Genomic DNA, 27763 nt, shown 5'->3' on the forward strand with positions numbered 1-27763 from the left:
TGAAGGAGAAGTGGGGAAATGAAGGGGGCCACCACCCCTCCCGCTCTCAAGACTGCAGTTAGGATGACAATTGCTGTAGTCTTTGTCCCCAGCTCCCATATCCATCCCAAATCCATCAGCCACAACAACTTTGCTTAAAAAGACCATTCTCCGTCCAGATGTCTCCAAACGGCTACCAACTGCTTGCGGTATCATGTCTTAATTCCTTCCAAACGATGAATGGGTTGGCTCTCCTCGAACTGCCTGCTGCCAGTTCATTCTCACTACCTCACAGCAATTAGAAGAGCCTACCCGGACAGCCCAGGAGCATGGCGGCTCCCATCTGGAAGATGCTTCCCTCCCCCTCTCAAGAGTGTCCTAATTTGGGTGTCAGTCATTCCTCAGTTGCCAGGACTCTCTACTACAGAAGGGAAGTAACCCCTCACCGTTCTCTCCTCACCTAACCCTGGCTTCTCTGGGCTTGAGAACTGTGCTTATCTTACTAGCACATCTTGAACTTTCCCTCAAAACTCTACTGAGGATTCACCCTCTCCTGGAACTGTTTTCCAATAGACCTTCCTCCACCCAAAGATCGCTCAGCAGTCATATAAATAACCCTGTGTAACTTTAATTGGCGCTGTTTATAAGCTGTGGCTTCTATCTTTTCTCCCTCCAGGTATTTTTCCATGTGTTTGTGCTGTCTCCATTAATTTGTAAACTCCCAGAGGGCAAGGCCTAAACACGGCCCGTGCTGTCATAAAGGGCATGAGCCAGGGAGGATGAACAAGAGGCAGCGCCTTTTCTTTATTACTAGCCCCCTCTGTTTCTGATTTTCAAATCATCTTTCCTCAGTGATGACTGAGACTGGAAACTTCAAATAAATTATATATCCAGGTTGAGCTAGGGTGCAGATAAATAAAACAAAACCAGGAGTTACAATCTTTTCACAACAGAAGGGGGAGGGCGAGCAGGTATTTTGACCCATAGGGGAATCGGTAGTGTATTATTATAGTTTCTCATCTTGGGAGTTGTATTCTTGTCTCTTCAAGGCTGCAGGAATATCTCAGAGAGAAAATAATATCCGCTTCCAAAGCTGAGCTCTAAAAACTGAACAGAGCTTAGAGAAACATCCAGACGATCTCATTACAAGTTTGTACTGTGAGTGGAAGGAAAAAGAATGTAATCTGGGAGACCTCCTCCTCTGATTCGAGCAGAAAAAGCAGCACTGTTCCGAGACCAGGATCACTAGCTGGGAGAGCCTTCTTCAGCTCAGGTGAGGAAGGGAGTCAGCCGAGGTCCTTTCCTAGCCTGGGTTAGAGCCGGGGATTCCGTCCTCTGGCCACCTGCTGCGCTGGCTGCTAGCTGCACCCACAGTGGAGAATATCTGGCTGTCACCAGGCGCTGAGCTCAAGGTATAACCCACGTAGGCGGTTCACCAGATAACATCAAAGCTACAAGCAGGGGCCAGAAAAGGGGGGTGGGGGGGCAGCGCAGCGAGGGAACCAAGCGCCTCCCCCAGCGTTTCCTCTCACGCCCACTTCCAACCTAGGAGGCTTTTGGTTTCTGCTTTTGTTGTTTTTAAAATGAAAAGTTGAACCCAGGAAGCTTGGGAGCAGACTTTTTACCCTGCAGTTCGGTAAGTTTTCTTCCCTCGGTTCTTTTGTCTGCTTGGCTTGGGAAGAGCTGGGTTGTAGGGGACAGTTGCTGTGGAGCTTGCGGGGAAGGGTTTGTAGTTGGGTCGCCTGGAGTGGGAGGCGAGGGGGAGGGGAGAGGACTCGTTGGTGGACGGGAAAGCCCAGAGTGCAGGGTGGAGGGGAGGGACTGGCGGCGTGACCCAGGGCCAGCGGGAGGAACCTCCGGGATCTCCGCGTGGCGGTGGCGCTGGTGGCCGCACGGGGCGGAGGGCCGGAGCCGCGGGGCCGCGCCAAGGGGGAGCCCGAGCCAGGCAGCACCGGGTGGCCGCGTGGGAACCCTGGTTGGGAAGGAGCGGGCGCAGCGCAGCATTGACGGGGATCTCCCTGAACTGTTCAGCCGGAGAAATATGGTCAGAGTCCCCACAGGACCCCACTTTTCCCAAGGGGAGCAACATAAACATTTACATGGCCCGCTGGGTAGAGACAGAGGGGCCCCTAGGAACCTCTCTGTCTCTCCTGATCTAGAACGGTCATCCGGATCTCCCTTGTTCCAGGATTTTTGACAGTTCAAGCTGAAGTTTACCACTCACAGGCTAGTCGGGTTCACACATCCAATTCCATTTATTTGCAATATTCCGAGGACCTATTATTTACAAAACAAGCTGTAACAAGCTATTTATTATAACATAGCTGCATTTCCCCTGCATTCTGGCATGAAAGAAAACGTGTTTAGAAAATTCAGAAAACTTAGCAGGAAAGTGTTCTGTATTATCTGTCTCAGAGACAAGTTTTAATACCTGTTTGATGATCAAGAAAATATAGTGAAACGACAGTTCAGAATCAGATATGCAGTTTGTTCAAACGTTCAGAGCGTTGCTATATTCTGAAGACACTGGGTCCGTGGGTATATGTCAGTTGTGTTCAGTAACTATTGAGTCAAAATCGCACCCTGGCACTTAGCTTTTGTTTTTCCGTTCCTAGCAACACAAACTCGACTTATAAAGAATGCGTCTTTACCCTAACACATTAGTTCACATCTGCCTGTATGTGTGGCTTTAGATTCAAACAGCACAACTGGGGGAGGGGCGCTACATTTTGCGTTTTGTGAATCCGACCCGTTGGGTGTTTCATTTAATAAAATAGATGCTAGCCCAGTGAAATATTAAAATGGCACTATTTCATTGTAGGGCTAACAGGATGTTACCCACCATCTGAACTTTCTAGTTGCATGATCTTTGCTTTATGACCAAATTTACTTTTTCGTAGGCATATTTTCCCCTTTGCAAAACATTATTTTTGGCTCTAAGCTTGCCATTACTGAGTATTCCATTTTTAATCATTTCCATTCTGGGGCTTTGAGCTTTTCTTAGCTCAAATGAGTTAGAGGTAGGACTTCCTCAGGGGATTTTAGGGGTCAACCGTTAGCAGGAACGGCCTAGACATCTTTACGAAAGCCCAAGGGAACAAAACAAGTTTGCACAGATGGTCAGCTGTTAGTAGGCGTATGGTCGTTTAGCAATGAATATTTTTGTTTTGCATCTTTTTTTTTTTTACACGTTTTTCTTTCCAACTTTGAGGTGGCCCGTTAAATCAGTCACTTCTGCCGGCTTTTTAGCGGCTGTGTGGAACCTTTAAATTCAAACTGCTACCAACCCTTATGTCTAACCTTGAAAACCTGCTTCCTTCCCCAGACTCAGCTCTCCTGATATTTCCAGAAGTTTCCAGTCCCCTTTCTCTAACGCTTTCTAGCAGCCGGGGGTCAAACTCTGGTTTGTAATAAATTAGTCTGTCTTCCCTTTCACTCCCCCAGAGTTCCAGAAGCCTGCTGAGTGGCTCCGCCCCGCCCCCCCCCCCCCTCTGCCCCCAAAGTTCCCTAGCGGGTTAGTCCCCAGCTGTCAGGCAGGCAAGGAGGGGTTAACTGCGCTCCGTGCTTGGGCTCTGGGAAGCACCGGCTCTCTCCGGAATAACCTTGGCTTTCCTCGGTCTTTTAATAGAACATCCGCCACCAAAATAGTGGTTTCAGTTCAGGGCTTAATAACACGTCCCCCCTCCGACCCTCCAAATCAACACCCCGCCCCCATCTCTCTTTTTTTTAAAAGTTATTTTTCAAAGTTAATGAGTTTAAAGTTTCACAATGATTTTCCTTTCCCTTTACGTGGAGCTGAGGAAACCCCCTTGGGGTCCCCCCTCCCTCCCTCCCTCCTTCCCTCCCGGGTCCTCCTCCTCCCGACAAGGGCCAGGGCGAGGGGCGGGGCTGGGAGACACCATGACGTCACCGGGCCGGCCCACATCCTGCTCTAGAAAGTCAAAAGACGGTAAAGAGAATCGGGCGCCGCCCGGCCCCGCCCCTCCTCCCGGGCCAACCGCCCCCGACTGCGGCCCGGCCGGGCTTTCCCCGGCCACGGAGCCCCGCCTCCTCCACCGCCCCGCCCCGCCCCGCCCCTCGGGCCGCGCCTCCTCCCGCGTCCTGGGTCCCCGCGGCGGGGCCTGCGGCGGCGGGCGGGCGGGCGGGGCGGCAGGGGCCCCGGGCCGGCTTCACGCGAGCCCGCCCTCCCGCCGCAGCCCCCGCCCCGCCGCCGCCCCCGGGGATCCCCTGCCGCCCCGCCCACGCGCGGGGGAAGCCGCCGACCTTCGCCCTGGTCGCCCTCGAGCTGCCAGCCGTCCTCACGGACACCCAGGAGAGGTAAAGGCCGGCCGCTCTCCCGCCGGGTCCCACCCGGTCCCTCCCGCGCCCTGCTCGCGCCTCGGTGCCGGTCCGCTGCTGGACCGGGCGCGGCAGGGACGGGGCCGCGGGAGGAGGTTTTGCTTGTGTCCCGGTTGTCAAGTGCAGCGCAGTTCCCGACGGGTGCGGGCGGGGTGCGGGTCGGGCGCGGTGGTGGGGGCGCTGCACCCGGGAGAGCGCAGCGCGGGGGGCGGGGGCCGGGACCACCTCCCCCTGGCGGGCGGGCGGGCGGGCGCGCGGGTATGCGTGTGAGTGTGTGCGCGTGTGCCGGCGCCGACCTTGCGGAGGGGATGCTGCGTGCGGGAGCCGCTTGCCACTTCAGCGGGTCCTTGCCGCACGGGCGGCGGGAGCTGTGGTCCTGCGAGCCCAGCAGGTACGGAGGGCCGGTCTCCCTAATCGCCACCGCCGCTTCTTGCAGGAGGACTCGGCGGGGCTGCGGGAGACCAGGCCGCGGCTTCCGCACCTCCCGGCTTTGTGGCTCGCTTTCCCTTTCGTTCTTTGCCCGGAGTGCCTGTTTACTCCGGGCCACCTGGGTAGTTTCTCTCCGGGTAGGGCGCGCGCCCGCCGCCGGTGGATCGGGGGCGGTGGGCAGGGGCGCGGGGCTGCTGGGGCTCGCCGCGGGGTCGGGCTCCAGCAGGAGTTGCGGCTAGAGAGGGGAGGGGGCGGCGGTGTCGAGGCTGGCGAGGAGGAGTCTCAAGGCTGCCGCGCTCGCCTGCTCTGTCCTCCTCCTCCGGCTCTCCGCATCCACTCCAGGCTCCTTCCGGAGCTGGCACTTCCATTCCCCCCTCCTTCTGGCATGCGAAGCGCTTTGTTCAGTGCAGCGTTGCAGAGGGGTTTTCCCAGGCTCCGCCCTCCACATTCATTCATGTTTTTTCTCCTTGCTACTGTCTTTACGCTTTTTGATCGTGTCCTGTTTTTGCACCTTGTAGTATATATTTCTTTCTCGAAAGAATGGTTGCTCACTCCTCCTTGTCGCTACGCTGCTGTCGTCTTTGATAATAACCACTTCTCCACCTCGGATTTAAACGTGGGCTGGACAGCTAGGGACAGGGGGTGGAGGCTGCAAAACCGGGTCGCCCAAAGCTGTTACAGGTTGGGAATTTGCATATTCTACATTTGTGCTTGGGGGAAAGCCAATGAGGGTCACGTGATCGGCTTACAATCAGAGTTTACGCTTTGAAAACTTCCTAATATTGTGACCGCTTAGAAGCATTAGTTTTAATAAGGAAGGGAGCATCCGTAGGCTTTATCTTTAAATTCTCCGTGCAGTCGGAACCTCCTTGAGGAGCACTATCTTGTGTAGGTCATTAGCTGGTGCTGCGAGAGGCACCATCCGTCGTTGACCACCGTGTTTCGTATTCTTCCTCCTGCATTGGGTTGTGAACAGTTTGCGCTGTGCCTGAGCCGACTAATAGCCCTGTTAGGGCTACAGCCGCAAGCAGGTTAATTGTAGCCGCCTTTTCCTTATGCATTTTAGCTGAAGTGAAAGGATACACTTCTCAGACCTTATTCTGGGATATTAGACACATTCTTTCCCTTTGAGGCGTTTTTTTCCCGGGAATTAATATTTCAGCGTTTTCGTGAGGCAGGCAAAGCTTCTACATTGTTTAGCTTAGTCCTTATAACAACCCTTCTGAGGTGGAGAATATTTCCTGGTTTTACAGCCTGGGGAATCTGATCTTTTCAGAGAGCTTAAGTACCTTGAACAAGGCGACACATTATGGGGTAAAGCCTGGTCGAGAACCCAGTCTGGTTTGATTCCAAAGTATGTCCTCACAATGATTTGCTGTGTCACGCATCCCTTTGGGAGAGGGGTGTCTAGAGTAGGTAAGTGTTATCTTCTCTGAGGAAATGGGCACGGGGTCATGTGGGGCCACATTCCATAGTTACTGATCTGAGGCAGATTTCATAACCTCTCCCAAAACGATTTTGTTTTAAATATAAAACGGATGAATTAGAGCTGCTGTCCCAGTTGTTAGGATTAAATTAGGTGATAGTAGAAATTCTACAGTAAAACTAGTACCCTACTGCCCACTAAATGTTCTCTTGTGCTGTGTGTAGTAATAGATACGAGAGCTTTTAAACAAAGCATCCTTAGTCTATTCTTTCTGTTTGCTTAGTAATTAAACTTTGTTTCACCTCTAGTGCCAACATAATGGGCTTTGCTTATCAGCGTTGTTGCAGGAAGTTAAAGCTAAAATTTTAACAGATTGTTGAGAAAGAATCTAATGGAAGAGAAGAGAACTCGGGTAGCTGGTTTGGGCATATGGGTGGTTAGGTTTCAGGCGCATTCAGCCTTTTGACATTGCAACATAATGTCATGGCTCAAGAACCTTGCAACAGAGTTACACACACACAAAGGACAAAAGAAATATTGTAATGTTCTAAGTAGGTTTGTCATTTTGTATTGGGTGGAATTCATAGAGATCAGCAGTCAAACTTAGCTACTGCCCATGGACTGTAGATTGGACCTGCCTGTTGGATAATTATGTATTGGCATGATAAATTTCAGATTGCTTTTGAAAAGGCACAGTCAGGACAGACGAAGTTATGCTACAGTAACAAGTAATTCCCAGGAAGCGGAGACTTAAAACAACAAAGGACTGTTTTTTTGCTAAGGCAACGTGATCATATTGTGTTACTGGAATTGCAACCCTTTAGTAACCTACACCAACTGGAACAGTACCTGACCTGTGCTAGAGGGGACAGAATGCTCTGGAAGATCTTTCTTTGATAACCGAGTGTGCCAGCATGGATGCGAGGCATGTCTGTGGTCTACTCAAAGGTCAGCATGCAGCTGCTGATCACAGGCATGTGTAGTCCTGCCAGTGAGCCTGGAATGAAGGTGTTGCCATCACTGGGGAACAGCCACCATAGCAACTGTGCATGTTAGCTGAGTCAACGAAAGAGACAAGACCAGAGCATTGGGCTTCCCTTAGAATGGGCATATGGACTATATCCTGACTCTTTGTCACCTTATACTAACTTTATCGTTGTAATTCCAGCAATGCTGTCCTAAGTGAATATTTTCACTCTTGTCTAGTTTATGTCTAGTGACTTCTTTCCCTCTTGGGTAGTCAACAGGAGGACCTGGGGAGTGGTATGATAACCTGTCCCAGGCTTAGTTAACAGCACATAATGTTCGCAAAGGTTACTTTTTCTTGTGGTTAGGTCAGCACTGCTCTAAACCCTAACTTTTGAAGTTTCCTTTTCTTTTAAAGGTAGTGGGATTTACTGCTTTTATCTTTTTCTTTACAGCACGTGGATTAACTGATGTTGGACAAGTACATGGAGCCAGCCTTTTGTAACCTGATCTTCCTACAATTTCTAAGAAGAAAAAAGAGCTCTTCAATCTAAGAAAATGCCTCGAACAAAGCAGATTCATCCCAGAAATCTCCGAGGTAAGGCTCTGTGTTCAGGGTTCCTTAGACTCTGAGCCTGCTTCCCAGCCAGCTCCATTTTGCTTCATTCCCCTCGTCTTATGTAGTAGCTGTCTCTTACATGCTGAATGAATGAATTCCACAGAATTAGAGTTCTCCAGTGACCTGTTCTAGTTTGAGATTTGCCATTTCTGAGCAGGAACTATGGAATCTGAAATGGATGGTTGATATGTTCTGATAATTGAATCACTTTTATCTTCATTATAAAAAATCCTCTATCCTTTTGTATCTCTGGGAGATTGAACGCTGTCTTCAAGCTTGCTAGGCAGGTGCTCTATCAGTGAGCTTTCTCACTGAATTCCATGTTTATCGATCAGAGATTTAGTTCTGTAAGTTGTATCAGGATGAAGAGGTGAAGAAAGTTGGAATTAACACTTATACAGTACATTATTTGCAGAAGCCAGAACAAACTGACTTATTTTTAACAAAGAAGCATCTTGCTAATATTTGTGTGTAAGGGTAGGGGTCTAGCTTGGGGCTAGGATATGGGTTTAACCCATTTGAGGCCCTGGGTTCTATTCCCAGCACCAAACAAAACAAAACAAAGGATACATATTCAACATATTTCATACAAACACTAGAAGGTAAATGTTTTCTCTTAAGGTAAAGATATTTAGTATCGGGAAAGAAAAAACATTTTACTGTATCTGAAATGATTTGTTTTGCTTTGATGTGTTTCATTCACTGGAAATAGCAGTTATCTTTTCTATTTGACTACACTCTATAAGAATTCAGCAGAATTGGACTTGTACGATGGCTCAGCTGGTAAAATGCTTGCAGTGCTACTAGGAGGACCTGAGTTCAGATATCTAGAATCCATCTAAGACGAGAGGCAGTAGCTTAGGCCTGTATCCCAGTCTGTGGCAAAATGGGAGGTGGAAACAGAATGCTCATAAGTTTGTGGGCCAGTCAGCGTGGTATACCTAAAAACCAAGAGATCCAGTCTCAGGAGAGGCAGAAGGTGAGACACTTAACATTGTACAGATGTTGCTTAAGGTATTGCTTGTAGCTGCAAACATGTGCGCATATATTGTCTGTATAAGGCAAGGGCTGATTAAAATTCTTCATTCATATCTGCTTCTCACTGAAGAAAGTTTTACAGACTCTTGGTTATATAAGAATATAAAATATAAAATAGATATATGAAGCAAGCTTTTGTTAGCGGTCATAATTAAAAAATATTTTATATGTTTATATATGCACGTGTGTGCAGTTACCTCAGAGGCCAGAAGAGGGTGTCAGGACCCCTGGAATTCCAGGCAGTTGTGGTTATCCAGTGCCACAAAGGATGGCAACGGAACTCCCATCCTTTGCAAAATTAGCAAGTGCTCTTAACTGTCAAGCCACCTTTCTAGGCCCAAATCATAAAAGTTTAAAAAATAATTATTCATTAATTTTGTCACTAATGATAAAAAGATTTGTGTGCTAAATTTGTTGTGCCTGTTTGTTTTTACGCAAAAGAAATAGGTCTCAGATGACCCTTTGATGCTGTAGGAAGTGGAGCAGCTGTAGGGTTTTCAATTGATCGGTGCTCTGAGGTGATGCTGAGAACACTGGTTTACACAGTGCGTGGTGTCAAATGGCAGAAGTATGGTTCGGGCCATTTCAGAACCTGGAAATTCTGTCCTAACCCCAAACCTTCTTCCTATCTACCCACCCACCCAGCCACTCACCCACCCACCCACCCACCCACCCATCCATCCATCCATCCATCCATCCATCTGTAGAAAACTCAAGTCAGAAACTGTAACAGCAATTTTTAAAATCAAAAATCTTAACACTAGCAATACCACACAATGTGCAACCCAAATTTGATACATACATGCTGTGGTTGGAAAATGTTAAGTTGTTGCATGTTTCCAGAGGAGCAGGAAACTGTGGACAGTTTAACAGGGCAATTTATAACATATAATTGTTTGGAATCTGAGCCGAGGTATTTCAGGCAGGCTTCCTTGAGCATGTGATGGCCGGTTTGGTATGAAGTTCACTTGTTCTGTATCCAGAGCCAAGGCTGCAGCAAGTCCATACTGCAGGATCCATGAGCACTGCTCCCCCTCCTCGATTTTGCATTCATCATGCATTTGGTTTTCAATTAATTTTTGGTCTGTGCTCATTTAGAAATCTTTCACTGTTATCAAAGTTTTTTTTCAACCCCCACTTTCGGTTTTTAAGAATTAAGCAAGTGACCCACAATTTAAGAATCTGAGCTGAGAGAGTTGTAACACAGTGGTATTTGTATATCTAAAAAAACAGTAAAAAGTACAGCATAAAAGGTAAAAATGCTGCATTTGTCCAAGCCCCTTGTTGTGCGTGGAGGCTACAGGCTGCAGGCTGCAGGCCTGGAAGCTGCCTTGCGTGAAAAGAGTGTGATGAGTGACCCTGGTGGCCTGGGGCATGGGTACCAAGGTAGACTTCGTGAATACTGTGCAGTCAGGCTGTGTTTAAAAATGTTTTTTATTAGCCGGGTGGTGGTGGCGCACGCCTTTAATCCCAGCACTCGGGAGGCAGAGGCAGGCGGATCTCTGAGTTTAAGGCCAGCCTGGTCTACAAGAGCTAGCTCCAGGACAGGCTCTAGAAACTACAGGGAAACCCTGTCTTGAAAAACCAAAAAAAAAAAAAAAAATGTTTTTTATTCAATAATAACATTAACATACCAAGGTTACCTTTTAATCTTATAAATGAAAAGAAAGCTTGACTTTGGCTCCTGTAATTAAAATTAGCATAAAATAGAAATGCATTTTACAATTGTCCAAAAATATTTTGTCTTTGTACTCTTATTCTTTCAGTTTTCTATGGTTCTTTGCTTTTAATTTTATTATTTATTTGTTTGTTTATTTGTTTGTTTGTTTGCTAAAAACTGAAGGCAAGGCACATGCCTGATGGTGGCACACACCTTAATCCCAGCACTGGGGAGGCAGAGATTGGCCAGAGCTGTTAACACAGAGAAATCCTGTCTCAGAAAATCAGAACAAAAAGTTCTAAAAAAAAAGTAAAAAACAAACAAACAAAAATGCAAACAGAAAACTTCAGTGAGCTCTACCTTGTCCTCATGGGAGGTTTTCAGGGATCTTTACACAGAGCTGATTTTCTAGGAGCTGGGAGCTGTCACCTCCTGTGATGACAGCACTCTCTTCAGGATCCCTTCTTAGATCTTGCCTGAGGCCACTCTACAGAGAGCGCGCGAGTGCTCTCTCTCTCTCTCTCTCTCTCTCTCTCTCTCTCTCTCTCTCTCTCTCTCTCTCTCTCTCTCTCTCTCTCTCTCTCTCTCTCTCTGTATGTGTAGAAGGTCTAAACCCAATGGTAATGACAAGGAGGATAGTGTAATAAGTACACAGGCCAGTAGCATTGTGTTATTCTTTACTCTGTAGGATCTGCTTCTGCATGTCTGCTATGTTGCAGGTTCCCAGGACCAGTGTCCTCACAGTTATGATGTTTTTTGCTGTGCAGTTGGGTGACAGATAATCTTTAGCTCTGTAATAAGAAACGGACTGTAAAGCACACACCTTCAAAGTCAGAGATGTCTTAACAGTTAGACAGTTAATTGAAAGTGTTCTCAGCAGAAACATACTTGGCCAGTCATCATAAGGTGATATTTGGACATATGATCAATATTCTGAACTACTTGAATCTTGAAACAGTGCTTGTTTCCTGTCCAAAAATGCTCCAGAACTCTGTGCTGGCAACACAGAGTTGCTAACTCCCCTAGACTCGTGTTAGAACTGACGAGTTAGTACAGTGTTTAGTGAGGTGGGGATTTAGATGAGCAAATTGAATGTAACATTTGGGCATCACAGAGAAACCATGGAACTTGAAAATGGGTGCTTCACTCTCAGAATCTGAACTCTTCGAAGAGTGGACTTTATCTTGTTTACAGCTGCAGGCAAGGCCCTCGGGGTAGTGATGCTTGCCAAGGTGGGCATTTGGAGGCCTGCCTTTAGGTTTTTATCTGTTTCGAGAGCCATGTTCCAGTTTGTGTGAAGGCAGCAGATAGATTAATCGTGGCCTTTGCTAGCTAATGGAGTTCAGAAATTTGTTAATGAATCCTAGACTTAAGGATTAATTTATGACTTCTTAGCTTTACAATTGTGTAAAGTAATCCACGTTCGGTAGATGCCCTCTCTAGCTGGGACTGGTGACCGTGACTTTCACCTGTAACTACCTGTAACCTGTACCTGTAGTTGCAGCTAACTCAGGAAGCTGATGCCCAAGGATTCCTGAGGCCAGGAATTCAAAGTTAGTCTGGGCAACTTAGTATGTCGCCATCTCAGCCAATGAAAGAAACCCGTCTATTGTCAGTAGAGAATGTTAGTTCTCGGTTATTTTCATATTTTCATATTTTCATAGGATGCTACTATGATAGCTTGCTGCTGGGCAGTGGCAGTGAGTCTCAGCAGTTAGTCAGTTTGTGATTAGGAAGGACACAGTGGACCCTGGAATGCACGGCACTACTGAGGGAAAGCGATCATTAGTCAGTGGAGTAAATGTACTTTCTCTGTCTTTTTCTTTTCTGTACTGAGGGCTGAATGTAGAACCTTGTACATGTTAGGCAGTGGTCTAACACTGAGCTATATCCCTTTAAACTCATTTTTAAATTAAAGTTGTTCTTTGATGGTTTCACATTTATATAATGCAATCTAATCACACACCTCCCACCCATCCTACCCCCTCTTACCCTGTCAACCCTCCCTCCTTTTAATGAAGTCTCATAACTTTTTCTTTTGATTTTTGTGTTTTCCAAACACATTTTCAACTTAGGCTGTTTTCAGTCAAGGTGTGTCTGTGTATGATCAATCTGAAATATTCATTGGCTCATAAATATTAAAAGTATACCTTCTGTACTATTCAAATATAGAATAAATGAAAATAAGAAACTTGCATCTTTTCTGAAATTAGGATATTTTTCACTGTTTGAAGAGGACTTGAAATGTTGGGTCCTGGCCCATCACAATAGATGGTTGCTTAACTTGGACTGTGTAGTAAAAGGTAGACTGGAATTACAGTTGGCGCAGAGGCCAGGGACAAGGGCCCTCTGCAGGGTCTGCTTCCTGAGGGCAGGAGTACGAGCCCTTTCTGCTCATTGGGCAGGGCCTGCCTGAGGGTGAAACTTATAGTTCTGCTGGGAAAGCTGAGTCCAGAGAGGCAGGTCATAGAGAGTGCAGAGTTCTCACAGCTTTCCTATTTATGGGTGCACACGTGTTTGTGTGTGTGTGTGTGTGTGTGTGTGCGCGCGTGCATGTGTGCATGTGTGTGTGTGTGTGTTTCTGTCCCTGGGAAAAGTTTGAAATTGGAAATAAGATGATGAAAGAAGCTACCAAAATTATTTTTTAGGCAGAGAAAGGAGTATTTTAAGGACTGGATTGTTCTGAAACAGCATTGCTTGGCTCTTACTATTAGGCCTGTGTGGGCTGTGCTTCCCAAAGGGGCAGACTTTATACAATTTTGCTCTCAGAAATGCTTTAGTAGGCAAATCTGAGAAGTCTTGATTTGGCAAAGGCAGAAAGTAGGTTTGAAGTACACATGAGGCTGAGTTATACAGGATTCAGTTCCCACATTCTTGTCATATAACCCTGGTAGGATCTTTGTTTTTGCCCTTTCCGAAGTGCACATTATATGTGGTCATAGCATTCTAACCGTGGCTGTGCTCTGTGTGGTGATGGAGAACTGTGGAAGAGCATAGAAAAGAACATGTTGAGAGGAGCAGTTCAGAGCGCTGTCCTTGGCACCCTGGAGAGGGTCTCTTCCAGCCTTGTGCTCTATGGACCAAGCTAGGCAGAAGAATAGACAGTGGTTGGTGTAGCAGATGTCAAGACCCGAGATCCCGCGTGTGGTCCTAGCAAGATGACAGTGAAGCGGAGCCATCTGGCTCACAGTCCATACTCTGAGGATGGAGGGCCATCCTTGTCACCTTCCTGTTTTTTTCCCGTGACCTCTTAGGTACCGAGGCTTGAGGAACTGGTAATTCATGCAATGATCTGTGCCCGTTCTTTCAGACACAGGGCTGTTTTGCACTGTGCTAGCCACTATATGTTTCAGAGCTGTGGAAGCACTGCTACCCATTTTTGTTGTATCTGAGTCTAAGGTTTCAAAACCTCGCCTTTAAGATTGGAAGTCAATGTGGGAAATATGAGATATTAGCCTTTTTTGTTTTGAAAATGATATTTTGCGAATTTGGTGTGGCTGTTTTTCACCTTAATTGGTTGCATGTGTTTGACTCTGAACACCTCATAGAGTGACCCCTTTTCACTCTCTGCAAATATGCTTCATTAAACTCTGCCAGACAGCATTTAGGGCTCCTGAGATCCTGGCCATCTTGACGTGTGTTGGCCATCTACCGCTGGGCATACGGGGCCTGTCCTTAAGTGTGGTTTGTATGCCCAGCGAGACTCCATTGGAAAAAATCTTTGGGGTTAGGGATGGAGGCTTGTATCTGCTTCCCCCCTCAGCACTAGGACCCCATCTGGCTTAGATCTGTGAGGGCCCTGTGCACACTGCCACAGTCTCTGAGTTCATATGTGCACCAATCCTGTTGTATCTGGAGGACACTGTTTCTTTAGTGTCTTTTAGTCCCATAGCTCTTACAATCTCTCCACCTCCCCTAAATAATTCCCTGAGCCCCCCCGGGGGGGGGGGTGGATGGAGACATCCCATTCAGGAATCAGTGTTCAAAGGTCTTTTGCTCTTTGCACATTGTCCAGTTGTGGGTCTGTGTGTTAGCTCCCATATGCTGAAAGAGGAAGTTTCTCTGATGATGGTTGTACTCTATTTATGATTGGTGGTAAAGGCAGAGAGTTGGACTTCTTGCTATGACCCCAAGCTGTGTGGTCTTGTGCAAGTTGTTTTCCTGTCTGTAAAGCACAGCTAATGGGTAAACTAGACCTCAGGGCTGGCTACAACAGTGTTCGTCACATGCCTGGTACAGGGTAAGCTCTTGAAACAGAAGCCACCTCCTAGAACTGGCTTACGTCAAGCCTCTGGGTTGCATGTGTTTCACAAGCGGAGGACAGGAGTGCCCACAAAGAACCCTTTATTGATTGCACTTGGTGCTACACAGGCCTCTTGTCTGCACTCACGGGAAGGTCATTCTGGATCCAGAAGAGGGCATCCAGGGCAATTGCCACCTGGGAGAGGACGTTCAGTACACCCCATCTGTTTTCCTACTTGAACTCACTCTGTTCTTGTGTTTTTTTTGTTTTGTTTTGTATTTTTTTTAATGTTAAGAGGTTAAACAACATTAGTTTCCATTCAATATCAGGAAATGAAAGGTCTCCGATTTTATTATTATAAAATATCTCAGTGTGACTCTTCACATGGGATTGCAGTGCCATTTCTGTCCCCTGTTCCACTCCAGTGTAGGAAGAGAAACCCAACCTGCTTTTCAGGGTTATCTTGCCAATGAGAATATTTCACTTGCTGTCAGTTCATGGGCCTGCTCCAGCAGTGTTTTGTTTTTTTTTCTAAAAGCTTCTATCATGAATGCAAGCTTGCCTTGTTAATGTAAGGATTATCTTATTGAGTCCACGAGTAGACTCTGTCTCATTCTAATGACTGTCATGGGGAATTCTGTTTACACATTGTTTTACACATTTGAATGTCAGGTCAGCCGTTCCATGCTGACAGCAAATGATTTGCCAGGTCAGGAATCCTATAGGGAAAACAACCCCTTGGCTTATTTAAAATACTTTTCCGTGTGTGACTGAAACTAGAGAGGAAGTAAGTAATAATTTAAAAACCAGTTTTAGATGACACATATGAAAAGCCATTGGTGTTTTGAGGAGCTGGCACATGAATGGCTGGTATTATTTAATTAGCCCGGGATAATGCAGGAATGGACTTAATATAGAAAATCGCCATGTCGTCTTGAAAGTAATTATTTTTCAGTTTATGTTGAGAGGACATTTGATGCTTTCCGAATGCTTCTCAACATTAGCCAGTTTTTTTCTTTTTGAAAAAAATATAAAATGTAATAATATAATTAACCACAGTAATGGTTTTCTTTTAGATCTTCTTTGCATTCAGTGTATTCTGGCAAAGTATCATTCTTGCATTACTGTAGAGTAGGAGGTAAGGAATGGGAATAAAGTCTCCGCCTGTACAGCAACTCCTGAGCCCCACGACGAGAATGCAAAGATTTGAACAAGTCTGGGTAACGTTTGTTCTTACGTTCATTATTTTATGAATAGATGAAGTGATTTACTTTTCAATCTGTATTTAAAACATTTGGCAGTGTTTTTCTGCATATTAATTAAGGATGCTCTTCTGAAGTGTATTAATATGCCAGGTGCAGTACGTCACCTCATTACAGCTAGAGCCGACACTAGAGATCACTCGCTGAACTTGAGAATTTCTGTCCACAAAGGATCATTTCACAAGCGTGCTCGGTTCTTCAAGAAGGACCTTTTGACCTTAGATTTCTAGACTTAGATTTTGACCTTAGATTTCTAAGTCTAGAAATTGCACAACTGTAAACATTGTACAGTTGTACAGGATATAATAATAATAATAATAATAATAATAATATTGAGACTTATCTTGGAAGATAGCCTTAGCTGGCCTGGAACTCAATATGAAGACCAGGTGGATTTTGAACTCATGAAGATTCCCCTGCCTCTTCCTCCCAAGGGCTGAGATTAAAGACAGGAGCCTCCCTGCCCACCATATTACCTTAATTTTTACTCTTCTCACTGTAAAGATTCAACCATGTCTTGAGTTGGTTCTATGATATATTCATTCCATTCTAGAGAGTGCTGTGAGGCCGGAGGCCACGCTGCTGCACAGGAAGAGGTATTCACGGATGCACAGCACTCACAGATATGATTAGAGCTACAGTGTGGTCAGCGTAGAGTCCCTAAGTGTGAAGGGAACCATTGTGGTCTTGACATGTGCATACGTATTGGGCTGATATGAAGCCTGATTTGTCTGGTACTAAATGATGAGTACAGATTTCGTGGAGGTACCGTTTGGAAGTGTGCTTCCACCTTCTTGTCTTATGATTTTGAGATTTGGCACTGAAGAAAACTGTCAGATCAGCACATGGCTGCCTCTGACCTACAATAGTCAGGTAAGAGTGGTCTAGACACAGAGTTAGGGGAGTGTGCTGTATTGCAGAAGTAAATGAGAAAGCATCCACACCCTGGAACCTGGAAGGGAGTCTCCCAGTCTCAGTATTCGTCAGATTAGGGAAGACCCTGGCTCATCTTTGGTTCACTCCGCCTTCTTCTACAGATGAGCAGAGGGGGTGATTGATAGATGAGTCCATTTTGTTGCCGCCTACTGGTTCCTTGTAGGTGATCTTTGTGGAGTGTTCTTTCCAATGTTTTGCTCTATTTTTGCATTGAGATGGAATGTTGCCATGCTGCCCAGGATGACCTCAAGTCATAGACTCAAGTGATGACTCTTGCATGGTTCAGACAAACCAGGTGCCTTGGCTCCAATTGTTTTTAAATTCCATGGCTTCCTTTTTCCTCTGCCGCCCCTACTACATGCACATGTTCCTCTGTAGCTGTGTGTCGTACTTCTACAACTTTCCTCAGACATGCTACACTGAAACTAGGAAGGCAGAAACTAGGTATTATTTCAGTATACCAAGAAGTATGGCTGTCATGGGCTGGTGACAAGAAAGAGGCTGTTCAAACGGTTTTCTGGTGTTCAGCTTAGCTACCCTTTCAACAGGTCTATTACAGGGCTATATGCCAAGTGCCTTTTCTCATATGTTCTTGTTTCAGCTACATGAAGTAGGTATGTTATTACCATGTTTTATAGCTGACGGAAGCGAAGGCTGGAGAAATTGTCACTTGCCCAGAGTGTCATACATAGCTGGGATCTACATAGCCACCCCCTTGGCTTCCAACATGCTCAGGCATCCTCACATTGGCTGATGTTGACAGCTGCTCTTTCCTGGTGGGCGGGTTGATGAATGCTCTCCATCTATGGAGTGAAGCGTTAAGAATAGCATGCAGAACCAGTGGCCGGGAGGTCAGAGTTAGAGGATTATAAACTGTTTTCCTTTTAAGTCTTTGCTGTCAAGAATCCATTTCAGACCTGTTTGTGACTTCAGGCTGAGTTTGCCATTACAGATAGTCCTGAAAATTGCCAAACTCTGCCTAAGACTAATCAGTCCTTAAAGATGTTTGTGCATGTGGTTTGCTTAGTTGTACATGGTTGGAAATAGACATGCCTTGTCTAAAAGTAAGAAGGACAATATTTATATGAAGGTTTCAGCAGAATATTTTGAGTTTCAGAGATGAATCTATTAAATATTTAAGCGAAATGTAACTGCCATTCTAAGCTTTTTCTTGTATGATATGCATCACAGAAATTAGAACAAGCAGATTTGGTTTATTGTTGGGGGTCTCCCACATTGTAGGTGGCACTAGTTATAGGGGATCAAAGTGTCGGGGGGTTATATTAGTTTTCTATTTTACTTCTTGGTATAGTGAAATAGAACCTAGTTCCTGCCTTCCTAGTTTTCAGTGTAGCATGTCTGGGAAGAGCTGTAGGAGTACAACACACAGCTGCAGGGGACATGTGCATGTAGAGGGACAGCGAGGACAAAGCCAGACATAACGGCAGTCCTGGAGCCCCGCGATGTCCTGCTCAGAGCTGGCCACTTCAGGTTTTCCTGGTGGGAACTTGACTGAGGAAACAGCTTTGACACAGATTTTTAAAGAAAGGAAAGGCAGACTGGCAGAGAAAGTAATTCCATCAAGCTTTAGAAGAAGAAAGAACGGGGTGGAGGGATCAGTCTGGGATCCTGGGTTTGGTTTTTTTTAGTTAGAGTGTATTTCTTAATGAAGTCGAATTCCAAGGACCCAAAGGATAAAGACTCCTTAGATTTGATGTGTGTAGTTTCTATTTTTTGGTAAAGATAAAAATTTTAAGTTAGTATTTTTTATTCTACTAGGGTTGGTTTATTCAACTTTCTATATGAAGTTAGAAACCAGGTGTTGTTGTTATACACTGTGACATTAAAACAAAAACAAAGCCACTCTACCTTCCATGTAGGGCCAACTGGTTTGTTGATGTCTAGGGAAGAAGATGGAAAGTTGAAAGAATGAGGCAATCTTTTGAAAAGCGTTAGGAAAGCCTCCTGCAAATGAACAAGACAGCAGAGGTGTATTTCTTTGGTCTCCTGTTTATGAGCAAGGAACGAAACGGTCAAGGCTGAGTGCACACAGAGGAGCGCTCCGGCTCACTCTCCAGTGGCTGTCATTTGGAGCAGGGGTCAGAAAACACCTGACCAAATCCAGGCTCTGTCTGTTTCTGAAATTGTTTCCTTAAAACATACTTGTGTCTTTTGCCTCACGTTCCATCTAGGGCTGTTTTCATGAGGTGGTGGCAGTGATGAGTACCTCTGTTTGTCTGACTAGGCTGAAGTATCTGCTTCTAAGTAGAGCCAGTGCTGACACACAGTTCAAAGGCTGTGTGCAAATCAGTAACTGCTGCGGTGGCATTTTCTTCTCTGACAGCTGAGTCCTTGGTGAGCCTCAAGAACGGTGGCTGCCAATGGCCACATTTACTTCCATCACCCAGAAGGCCCTGTGTGGGCTTCCGACACCCTGCTCTGTCCCATGCTAGCTCAGGACATACAGACTGTGGTGTTCAAGCATGAAAGTTCAAACATTGGTGCGACTAGCCGACCAGTGAACATGACAGACATTCAGCTGACAGCCAGGCACTGTGCGACCATATAGCAAGGGGTTTGGGTGCCTTGCTTCACCTTCTGGATGCTACTGTGCTCCCATAGGCTAGTGTCCAATGTGTGATGATCTACATTCGATTCATACAGCATCTTGGAGGAGCTTGATTTTGCACTAGGAATGGATTTGATGATAAACTATTTCACAGGGAAGTTACCTCTTCCAGTCTCCAGGTAGGAAGTAGAGTTACTGTCTCAGCCATACTACTGTGTAGTGTGTATTTGAGTTTTAGTAAACTGTGATATACATAGTCAGTAATGCCTAGTAAGTTTAAAGAATGGGCAGCCTTTGGCACAATCATGTGTGCTCACCCTCCAGGCGATCTTCAGCCATTGGTAATCTGACCTCAACCCCAGCTCCAGCCTAGATAATGGCTGCCCTGTTTCCTACTTTACATGGCCTTCTCTGGAAAGGGGATCATGAGAAATTATCTTCGCAATACATTTAACTCATATTTTACATAATGTGTTGAGATTCTTCCACATATTAATGCACACCAGGATTTTGTTGTGGAGTGGTATTTTTTTATACACAGCCTGCTTGTGCATCCATGAGCTGATGGACACGTGGTTTTGCCCAGTGTCTCAAATCCACAAGTCCAGTGGGATTTAACCTCCACTCTCCCTGATATTACCATAGCTCTTTTTTGGTTTACTGTGTATGTTTTCCTTTTCTTTAGCTTTTTGCTTGTATGAGCCTAAATTAAATCCTTAGTAGACAGCCCATTTGTGCAGCTGCTTCGTCATACAGGCTAATGGTGGCTCGTCAGCTTCACATCCATGAGCTGTGTTTGTACCTGTCATTTTGCTGTTTTATTTCTGTTACTTTGTACTTTATTGGTTTCTGTTAGTGCTTGTCTTAATTTCCATTTTTATGGTCTCTGTGATTATTCTAGAGTGCATCTTCATGTATCAGTGTCTGGGAACGATGCAAACCAAATTTGGGTAAAATACAGAAACTTAGCCCAAATCTCCTTTCTTCCCGTGGGTTCTGCCATTGTCATCAGTGTTTTTGACCTGCATGTTACAAAGCCAGCTTATAGTGTGAAGCGGCGGGGCTGCGTCCTGCCACCCGGCCGCCGGCTAGCTTTACACCCGAAATAATTACACGGAAACTGTATTCTTTTAAACACTGCCTGGCCCATAGTTTCAGCCTCTTATTGGTTAATTCTCACATCTTCCTTTAACCCATATTTAGTAATCTGGGTAGCACCACGAGGTGTGGCTTACCAGGAGAGATCTTAACCTGCGTCCATCTCGGAGAGGAGCAGCATGGAGACTCACCATGGTGACTGCCTGAAGCGTTTCCCCAACTCTACTTCCTTGTTCCCACAATTCTGTTCTGTCTACTCCACCTACCTAATTTTCTGTCTCTTAAAGGGCCAAGGCAGTTTTCTTTATTAATAATGAAAGTAACACATAGACACTCCTCCATCACCAGCTGGTCAGGGTAAAGTGAGTGCTTTCTCCAACCCGATTTTAAACACATCCTAACAGAAGAGACGAAAAGGTAAAATATTTAATAGCCCGTATCGGTCTTCATGATGGCCTTCTTGACACAGTTCTGTGAACTCAGGCTGTTGTCTTGTGTCCCTTCCACTTAGAGCAGGTCTTCCCGAAGCCAGGACTTGTCCTGCACATTCTCTGAGCGCCTTTATTTCCTCTTCACCTCAGAAGAACCGGATTCACGGACTTCAGTGTTTCTCTCTACGCTCCCGGCTTCCGATTGTCCGTGATGAGAAGTCAGCTGTCTGTGTTGTCAGTGCTCTTTGCTCGCTCTCTGTGAGAAGTGCTGGGCTTTCACGAGATATTTATTTCCTTAGTTCCCTTTGCTTTTCAGCAGTTGAGTGTGATGTGTTCAGATGTAGCTCTCAGCGTGCTGGCTTTAGATGTCTAGATTATGATGGCTATTTTTAAGAAAGTTTGATATTTAGTGTGTGTGTGTATGCATGAGCATGCATACACCAACCACATACATATGGAGGGCAACTTTTGGGGTCAATTCTCATCTTCCGTCATGTGTGTCCTAGGGCGTGAACTCATCTGGTCAGGCGTGGTGACGGGTGCTGACCTCCTGAGTCATCTCATGGCTTGCTCCCCTTTTCCTTTGGAATAACTTTAAATTTAGCATACAAGATATTATATATTATTGCAGCATTTTCTTCTTCTTTTCTTGTTTTGATAAGTTTCTCTGTGTAGCCATGGTTGTCCTAGAATTCGCTCTGTAGACCAGACTGCTCTTGAACTCACAGAGATCCGCCTGCCTCTGCCTCCTGAGTGCTAGGATTAAAGGCGTGCGCCACCACCACCTAAAATGCTGTTGCAGTATTTTCTAAGTGCTTTAGTAGCATCTCCTCCCCCTCACCTACCTCACTCCCCCCATCCTGCTGCTCATAATCCCCTCATAATTGTCTTTTCCAAATTCATATCCTTGTATCCTTTTGCCAACTTCCATCCTTCCTCCCTATCCCTCCTCAGGCCCCATTTTCTCTCATGGCTCATTCAGTTGTCCCTTGGTATGTGAAGGAGACTGTTTTCAGGACTCTGTCTGCAGATGGTCCAGCCCGTTGGAGGAAGTGAGGTTCCCGTGCATATCCTCCTGCTTCCTTAGTTGTCTCAGATTGCCTGCGGTACCGAGCTCAATCTAAGTCTCTGTAAACAATTGTTATTCTGTACTGTTTAGAGAGTAATGGTAAGAAGAAAGGTTTCTATGTTCCCATATTGTACAGCTGCTGATCTCTTGTGTGTGCACTTGCACACATGCATGACATGGTACCTGTGTGGGGGTCAGAGGACAACAGGGTGGGCCTTTCCATCCACCTTGCTTGAGTCCAGGTTTCTTTTCTGTTCGTACTGTACTGTTTTCAGCATGCTAGCTTGACTGTGGGATTCCAGGGCTCTTGTCCTTGCCTCCCGTGTTACCTGAGGACCGCTGGGATCATAGACTTGCATGGTTACTGTTGGCTTTAGGGTGTCCTTGGGATTGAAAGTCAGGTCTTCAGACTTGGGAGACAGACACTTTAATCTACCGAGCTATCTCCCTAGCCCTGGTTCAGTATTTGCTTATGTTTTGTTTCCTAATTTTTTTCCTTTGAAAGCTAAGATTCTGAGAAATCACACTATGTATTTTTTTGTGTTGGCCAGAGATTGTTTCTTAAAGCTTTTACTGTCCTCAACTGGATCCATGTGCAGGCCAGGAACACTTTTGAACTACCTGTAGTTCTGATCTCTGCCTTGACTTTACTTTTACAAGACCCTCTGGCGTCTTTGCATGTGTTCATGGCAGCACCATTGTGCTGTCTGCTGCTCATGGTTCATGCAGGTCTCTGGTGGGCCTAGGCTTGGGGAGAGTTTATCTAGCACACAGTGCCTGCCTCTCCTTCCAGAGCTTCCTGTGAATCCTTGGAATCTTGTTCATGCTGGACAGGCATTCACGCTCAGACACAAAGAGCCTCTGGCCTTCCAAGTTCACTTGTTTGTGGGATTGCCATTCTCCTGCCTGTGTGCCCTGTCTAGTGGGCTTGGCAGTAGTTGTGCTGCCCTGGGTTGAACTATGGTACTGAATGAGCAGATGGTGGGGGCCAGGAACAGCCTCAGGGAAGAAAGCTCCAGGCCCCTGCTGTGCTGATCTCACCCAAGAGGTCAGGACTTGAAGTTGTGCATCTGAGTTTCCAGATGAGTGTGGTAGGTGTTCAGAGTGCAGAGAATGGTTGGCCGGGACCATTTCGTCCCTTTGGTTGTGCTTTGGGGAGAGGATGTTACGACCTTACTCTATCTGTACTGGTTTAGCCATGTGTATGGTCCAAACAACCCTCTGGCAGACTGCATCCTGAACCTTAAGCGGCTGTGTGCAGTGTGTGCTAATAAGCCTCTTGATAAAGGCTCCTCGCAGAACCCCATTAAGTCAGCAGCGAATCTACATGCTGGTTGAAAGATGTAAATTGTGAGGTGAATGTGCTATAAGATCCTAGTAGGCTTTACTGATACTTAAAATCTGTACTCATGATACCAGTATTAGCCCACTGAGAACTTTAAATACGAGTTGTTACTGAGAGAATGGTTGAATTGGAGAAAAAGAAAAAAGGAATTACTTGGAGTTTGGGTTGTGGGTTTGGAAGCAAATGCTAGCTTTTCAGTTTATAAGCTTTGTGGACAGCACAGTGTTGCTCTCTCTCACGGAGTCTTAATCTGGGTGATAAAGTCAGCCTTGTAGGTTATTTCGGAGATTACCACCCAGCACACAGTAGGTCCAGTCAGTCCTGGGACTCCTTAGGAGATTGATTCTAGGACTGTACAGATCAAAGTCTGACTGCTCCAGTTCCTCGCAAGAAATGTAGTATTTCTATGACCCACATCTAACCGCTGATAAATTTGAAGTCGTCTGCAGATGGACTGGTGTCCCACACAATGTAGGTGTAACTAGCTGCTATGCATATTGCTCAGGGAGTAGTGAGCGACAAAAAGGGCCATGAGTACCCAGTAGTTTCAGAGAGTCCTGTAGTTGCTATCTTTTTTTTCCCCAAGTATTTTGCTTATGTTTGAATCTGTAGATGCAGAAACTTTAGGCATAGAGGGCCAGCCCTATACGATGAAGGCTAGCATAGACTTGTGGCCAACTTATGGTTGTGTAGGTAGTTTTGGTGAAGTTTCACTATCAGATTTATCTTCTCGATTTTGCCTGGCCTTGTTTCTCTCCCTTTATTTTTATTATATTTATTTATTTATTTTTATTTATTTATTTATTTTTTTTTTGTTTTTTGAGACAGGGTTTCCCTGTGTAACAGTCCTAGCTGTCCTGGAACTAGCTCTTATAGACCAGGCTGGCCTCGAACTTCTCCCTTTATTTTTAAAATTTTAAGTTTTTATTGAATTATTTTTATCTTTGTATATGTATGCGTGTCTGTGTGTCTGTCTGTCTGTTGTTCAGGATTGTCACTTTCCTTCTCCTCCGGGGATCCAGTGATCAGGTGGTCAGATTGGAGCGAGGGTCTTTACGTACTGAGCTGTCTTATTGCCCCACCCCCTTCCCCTCAGTGCAATAATTTTGTCTTTCATACAAGTACACGAAGCACACAGTTTTTGTTAGAGTACGATTTGTTTTAGTACCCTTTCTACACATTGAAGAATTTCTAGTATCCATAAGTGCATTTTTCTGACATCTCTATGTCATAGTCACATAAGAGCTGACCGATTTTTATGTGAATGAAGTCTTGGTGATGGTGAATCAGCTCATGTAACATGGCTGTCCTGGGAAGGTCTGGACTGGGGAAGTGGAATTTGTAGTTGGCATTCTCAGGCCGTCTGTGGAAGGAAGAAAACTGAGGCTGGGAACAGGGTTGTCGAGAGTTCACCCCAGGCCTGTCCTATGCTAGGTGGTTTCCGTGGAGGAAGTATAGCTCACTGATACTGGCTCTTCTGTCATCTTTGCTTTTAGGAGGACAGGATGGGCCTTGGCGTGTCCCGGTCCCCCTCTTAGCAATTTGATTCTCAGAACTGAGTAGAGTGTAGTTTGTCTCAGTGTTGGGCAAACCCTGGCAGTACTTACCATGCCCAGGCTGTTTCATGCTTTTTAATATATTTTTGCCATGAAGTTTCTAGGCACTACCTCTTCCTTGGAAGCCTTTGATTTACCCCAAGGAATGTGTTTGTTGCGTAGTGTGTGTGTCCTCAGTGTTGTTCTCGGAAGTCTAGTCCTTGGCAGGTACATGTTTTACAGTGTGGACAATGCGAGTCAGGGTTCAGAGTTCTTTCATCTTCAAGGGAAACCAGAAGTCCTGGCTGCAGGAGGAAGGCGGTACTGGCTACACTTGGACTGTGTGCCGCCTAGATAGCGTCAGCTTACCAGTGCACATCTGCCAGTCCGACTCGAGCTGTGTTAAGTATGGATCTCATAGGTGCTAAATGCTCTTTTGGTGCCTACATTTGATAGAGCAGTGAAGTGTAGAGTTGTATGTGTGTGTTGGTCTGGATCTCATTAAACACTGATGTCAGTGTGGCATTTGAGATGGTTTATAACAATGATTAAATCTTTTTCCTAAGACTTTAAAAAAACATTTTTCTCATGATGTCATCTGTGAAAAAAAATTAAGAGACTTTATTACATGAAGTGGAAATTTCAACTTTGCATTCATAGTGATTGGCTGTTTTTCTTGTTTGATCACAGTGATGGATAAATAGTCTCATAAGACCCTCCCTGTGCCTGCCAAGAGCTCTGGAGGGCACCAGAGTGTCTCTGTCATGAACTGAGGCCTCAGTGCCCTGCAGTGCCCTGCAGTGCCCTGCAGTGCCCTGCAGTTCAGTAAAAAGGATAAGACAAGCTCCGAGTTATACGAGCTGAACTGATTGCTAATTGCTCTGGACAGGCAAGGCTGCTAGCAGAGACAGTGACAGGCCACACATTTGCCTGAGGAGGTGACTCCCAGCTCCAAACACTCTTCAGTTTTTATGTCCATATTAACCAGTTCTTCAAGTCTGAATCCCCAGTGCATGTGTGTGGAATTTCGCTTCATTTGTGGATGTTCCCAAAAGTAGGAAAGCAGAATTCAGGGAGTAAGTTGTGTGGTTGAGGAGAACAGCATGGTACAAGTGGATGAGTTCTCAACTTGAAACCAAGCTAGACCAGGCTACAGGCTGCTGCATGAAACATTTTGACCTGACATGCTAGAACAATCTGGAAGTGCATAGCATGAGAGAAAATACCATGGAAAAGGTAACTTGGTTAGGCTGGAGCTGAGAACATATTACATATGAGAGAAGTACCATTTGTGGGGATCACACACTAAGTATATGAAGAGCTACTGACAATGTCATGGATGTGAATATCAATATTATTCTTATAGAAAATATGTATGTATGTATATATGTATGTATGTATGGACTTGTACGTGGTTAAGGGTCATTTGAGTTTAATCTATGAAGATGAAAACTGTTCATTATATTATTTTTATTTATTTTTTGAGACAGGACCTCACTTTGTAGACCTGGCTGATCTTGAACTCACAGAGGTCTGCCTGCTTCTGTTCTGCCTCCCTGGTGATGGGATTAAAAGTAATTGGAGATTATCTTTTTAGTAAAATAACAGGTTAATTGATGCAAAAATATTCTAATTCAGTCTCTAGGACCCTGCGAGTAGCACTTCTGTGAGTGAAGACCAGGTAACCTTTAAGAGAGACTTGCTTTTCTGGTTTATGGGATGACTGGCACAGAAAGTATCTGCCACCCTACTTTTCTGTTTTTAATGAGACACAGACAGTGGTTCATCTAGACCAGGTCTCATTAGCAGGTACATCCAGGCCCACTGCGTTTTAGCAAATGGTCATCCATGGCCTCTTTTGCTTGGCATATATCCCTTGGCCTGTGCCAATGCAGCCAGTTGATGGTTTCTAGAATCTTCTAAAGTGACTCTTCCCTTCTAACATTTGCAGTTTCAAAATGAGTCTTAATCTGACATAAATACTCACAGACAGTGCAAGTCCTGCTGAGCTTTAACCGAGTGGGTGTTTGGAAAAAGGAAGCTCGGCCCGCCCTGCAAGGCAAAGGTCTGCAGAAAAGCAAACACAGAGCTGGGCAGAGTAGACACCACGGGCCTCTGCAGAGAGCGTGGCCTCGGCTCGGAGACTCGGGACTTGGCAGTAGAGAGCACGGGGGATACAAAAATAGAAGATCTGTGTTTTCAGTTGATAGATGAAGTTAGTGTTAAAATGTAGCTTATTCTGTTACATTAGTTAATTGCAAACTAGCTGTAAAGTAATATAAATAATGAAATTTATTCTCTAATAAAAAGTAGAAATGAGAATAGCGTGAAGATAATTTTTACTTTCCAAAATGTTTGCTATTTTTCAAAGATTATTTTTATTTTATGGGTATATTATTTGCTTGAATATGTGTGCACCAAGCAGTGCCCATGGAGGCAGAAGAGGTGTGAGATTCCCTGGAACTGGAATTTAGGGATGGTTGTAAGACATCATGTGGGTGCTGGAAACTTAATCTGGTCGTCTGCAAGAGCATCAAGTACTCTAACCATTGAGCTATCTCTTCAGCCCTGGCTTTGATAGTTTAAGGAATTAAAGTCTGCGCTGCTGAGGTTGTGTGGAGTAGGTATATTCCTTTGTGGTGGTGTGAGTTTAAAGGGTTATATTTCTACTTCATGAAATTTATCCTAAACTGAAGCTAAAACATGACTACCTTGAGATTTCCATTTCAGGGTTATCTGTAATGTGATGATTTAAACGCCCATTAATGTAGAAAAGCACATGATCCTGTATGCAGCTGACATACACATGAGACCTTTGAA

The 27763-nt window shown here is 45.3% G+C and overlaps 1 protein-coding gene across 5 annotated transcripts in view; it reads left to right on the forward strand.

The window, feature by feature from the left end:
* Nucleotides 1–1532: 1532 nt before the first annotated feature.
* Nucleotides 1533–27763, forward strand: part of Hivep1 (HIVEP zinc finger 1) — a 141010-nt gene continuing 114779 nt past the window's right edge. Inside the window, exons 1-2 of one of the 5 annotated variants that reach the window (XM_038333075.1) lie at nt 1533–1615; nt 7594–7736. In XM_038333075.1, coding sequence (XP_038189003.1) covers nt 7697–7736 — 40 coding nt within the window. In that variant the 5' untranslated portion in view covers nt 1533–1615; nt 7594–7696. Of the gene's footprint in view, nt 1616–4199; nt 4297–4319; nt 4459–4623; nt 4709–6077; nt 6163–7593; nt 7737–27763 lie in introns of those variants that run through there. The other 4 variants (XM_038333074.1, XM_038333076.1, XM_038333077.1 and 1 more) reach the window with 4 other exon arrangements.

The sequence above is a fragment of the Arvicola amphibius genome, chromosome 6 (genome assembly GCF_903992535.2).
Source record: "Arvicola amphibius chromosome 6, mArvAmp1.2, whole genome shotgun sequence".
Lineage (NCBI taxonomy): Eukaryota > Metazoa > Chordata > Mammalia > Rodentia > Cricetidae > Arvicola > Arvicola amphibius.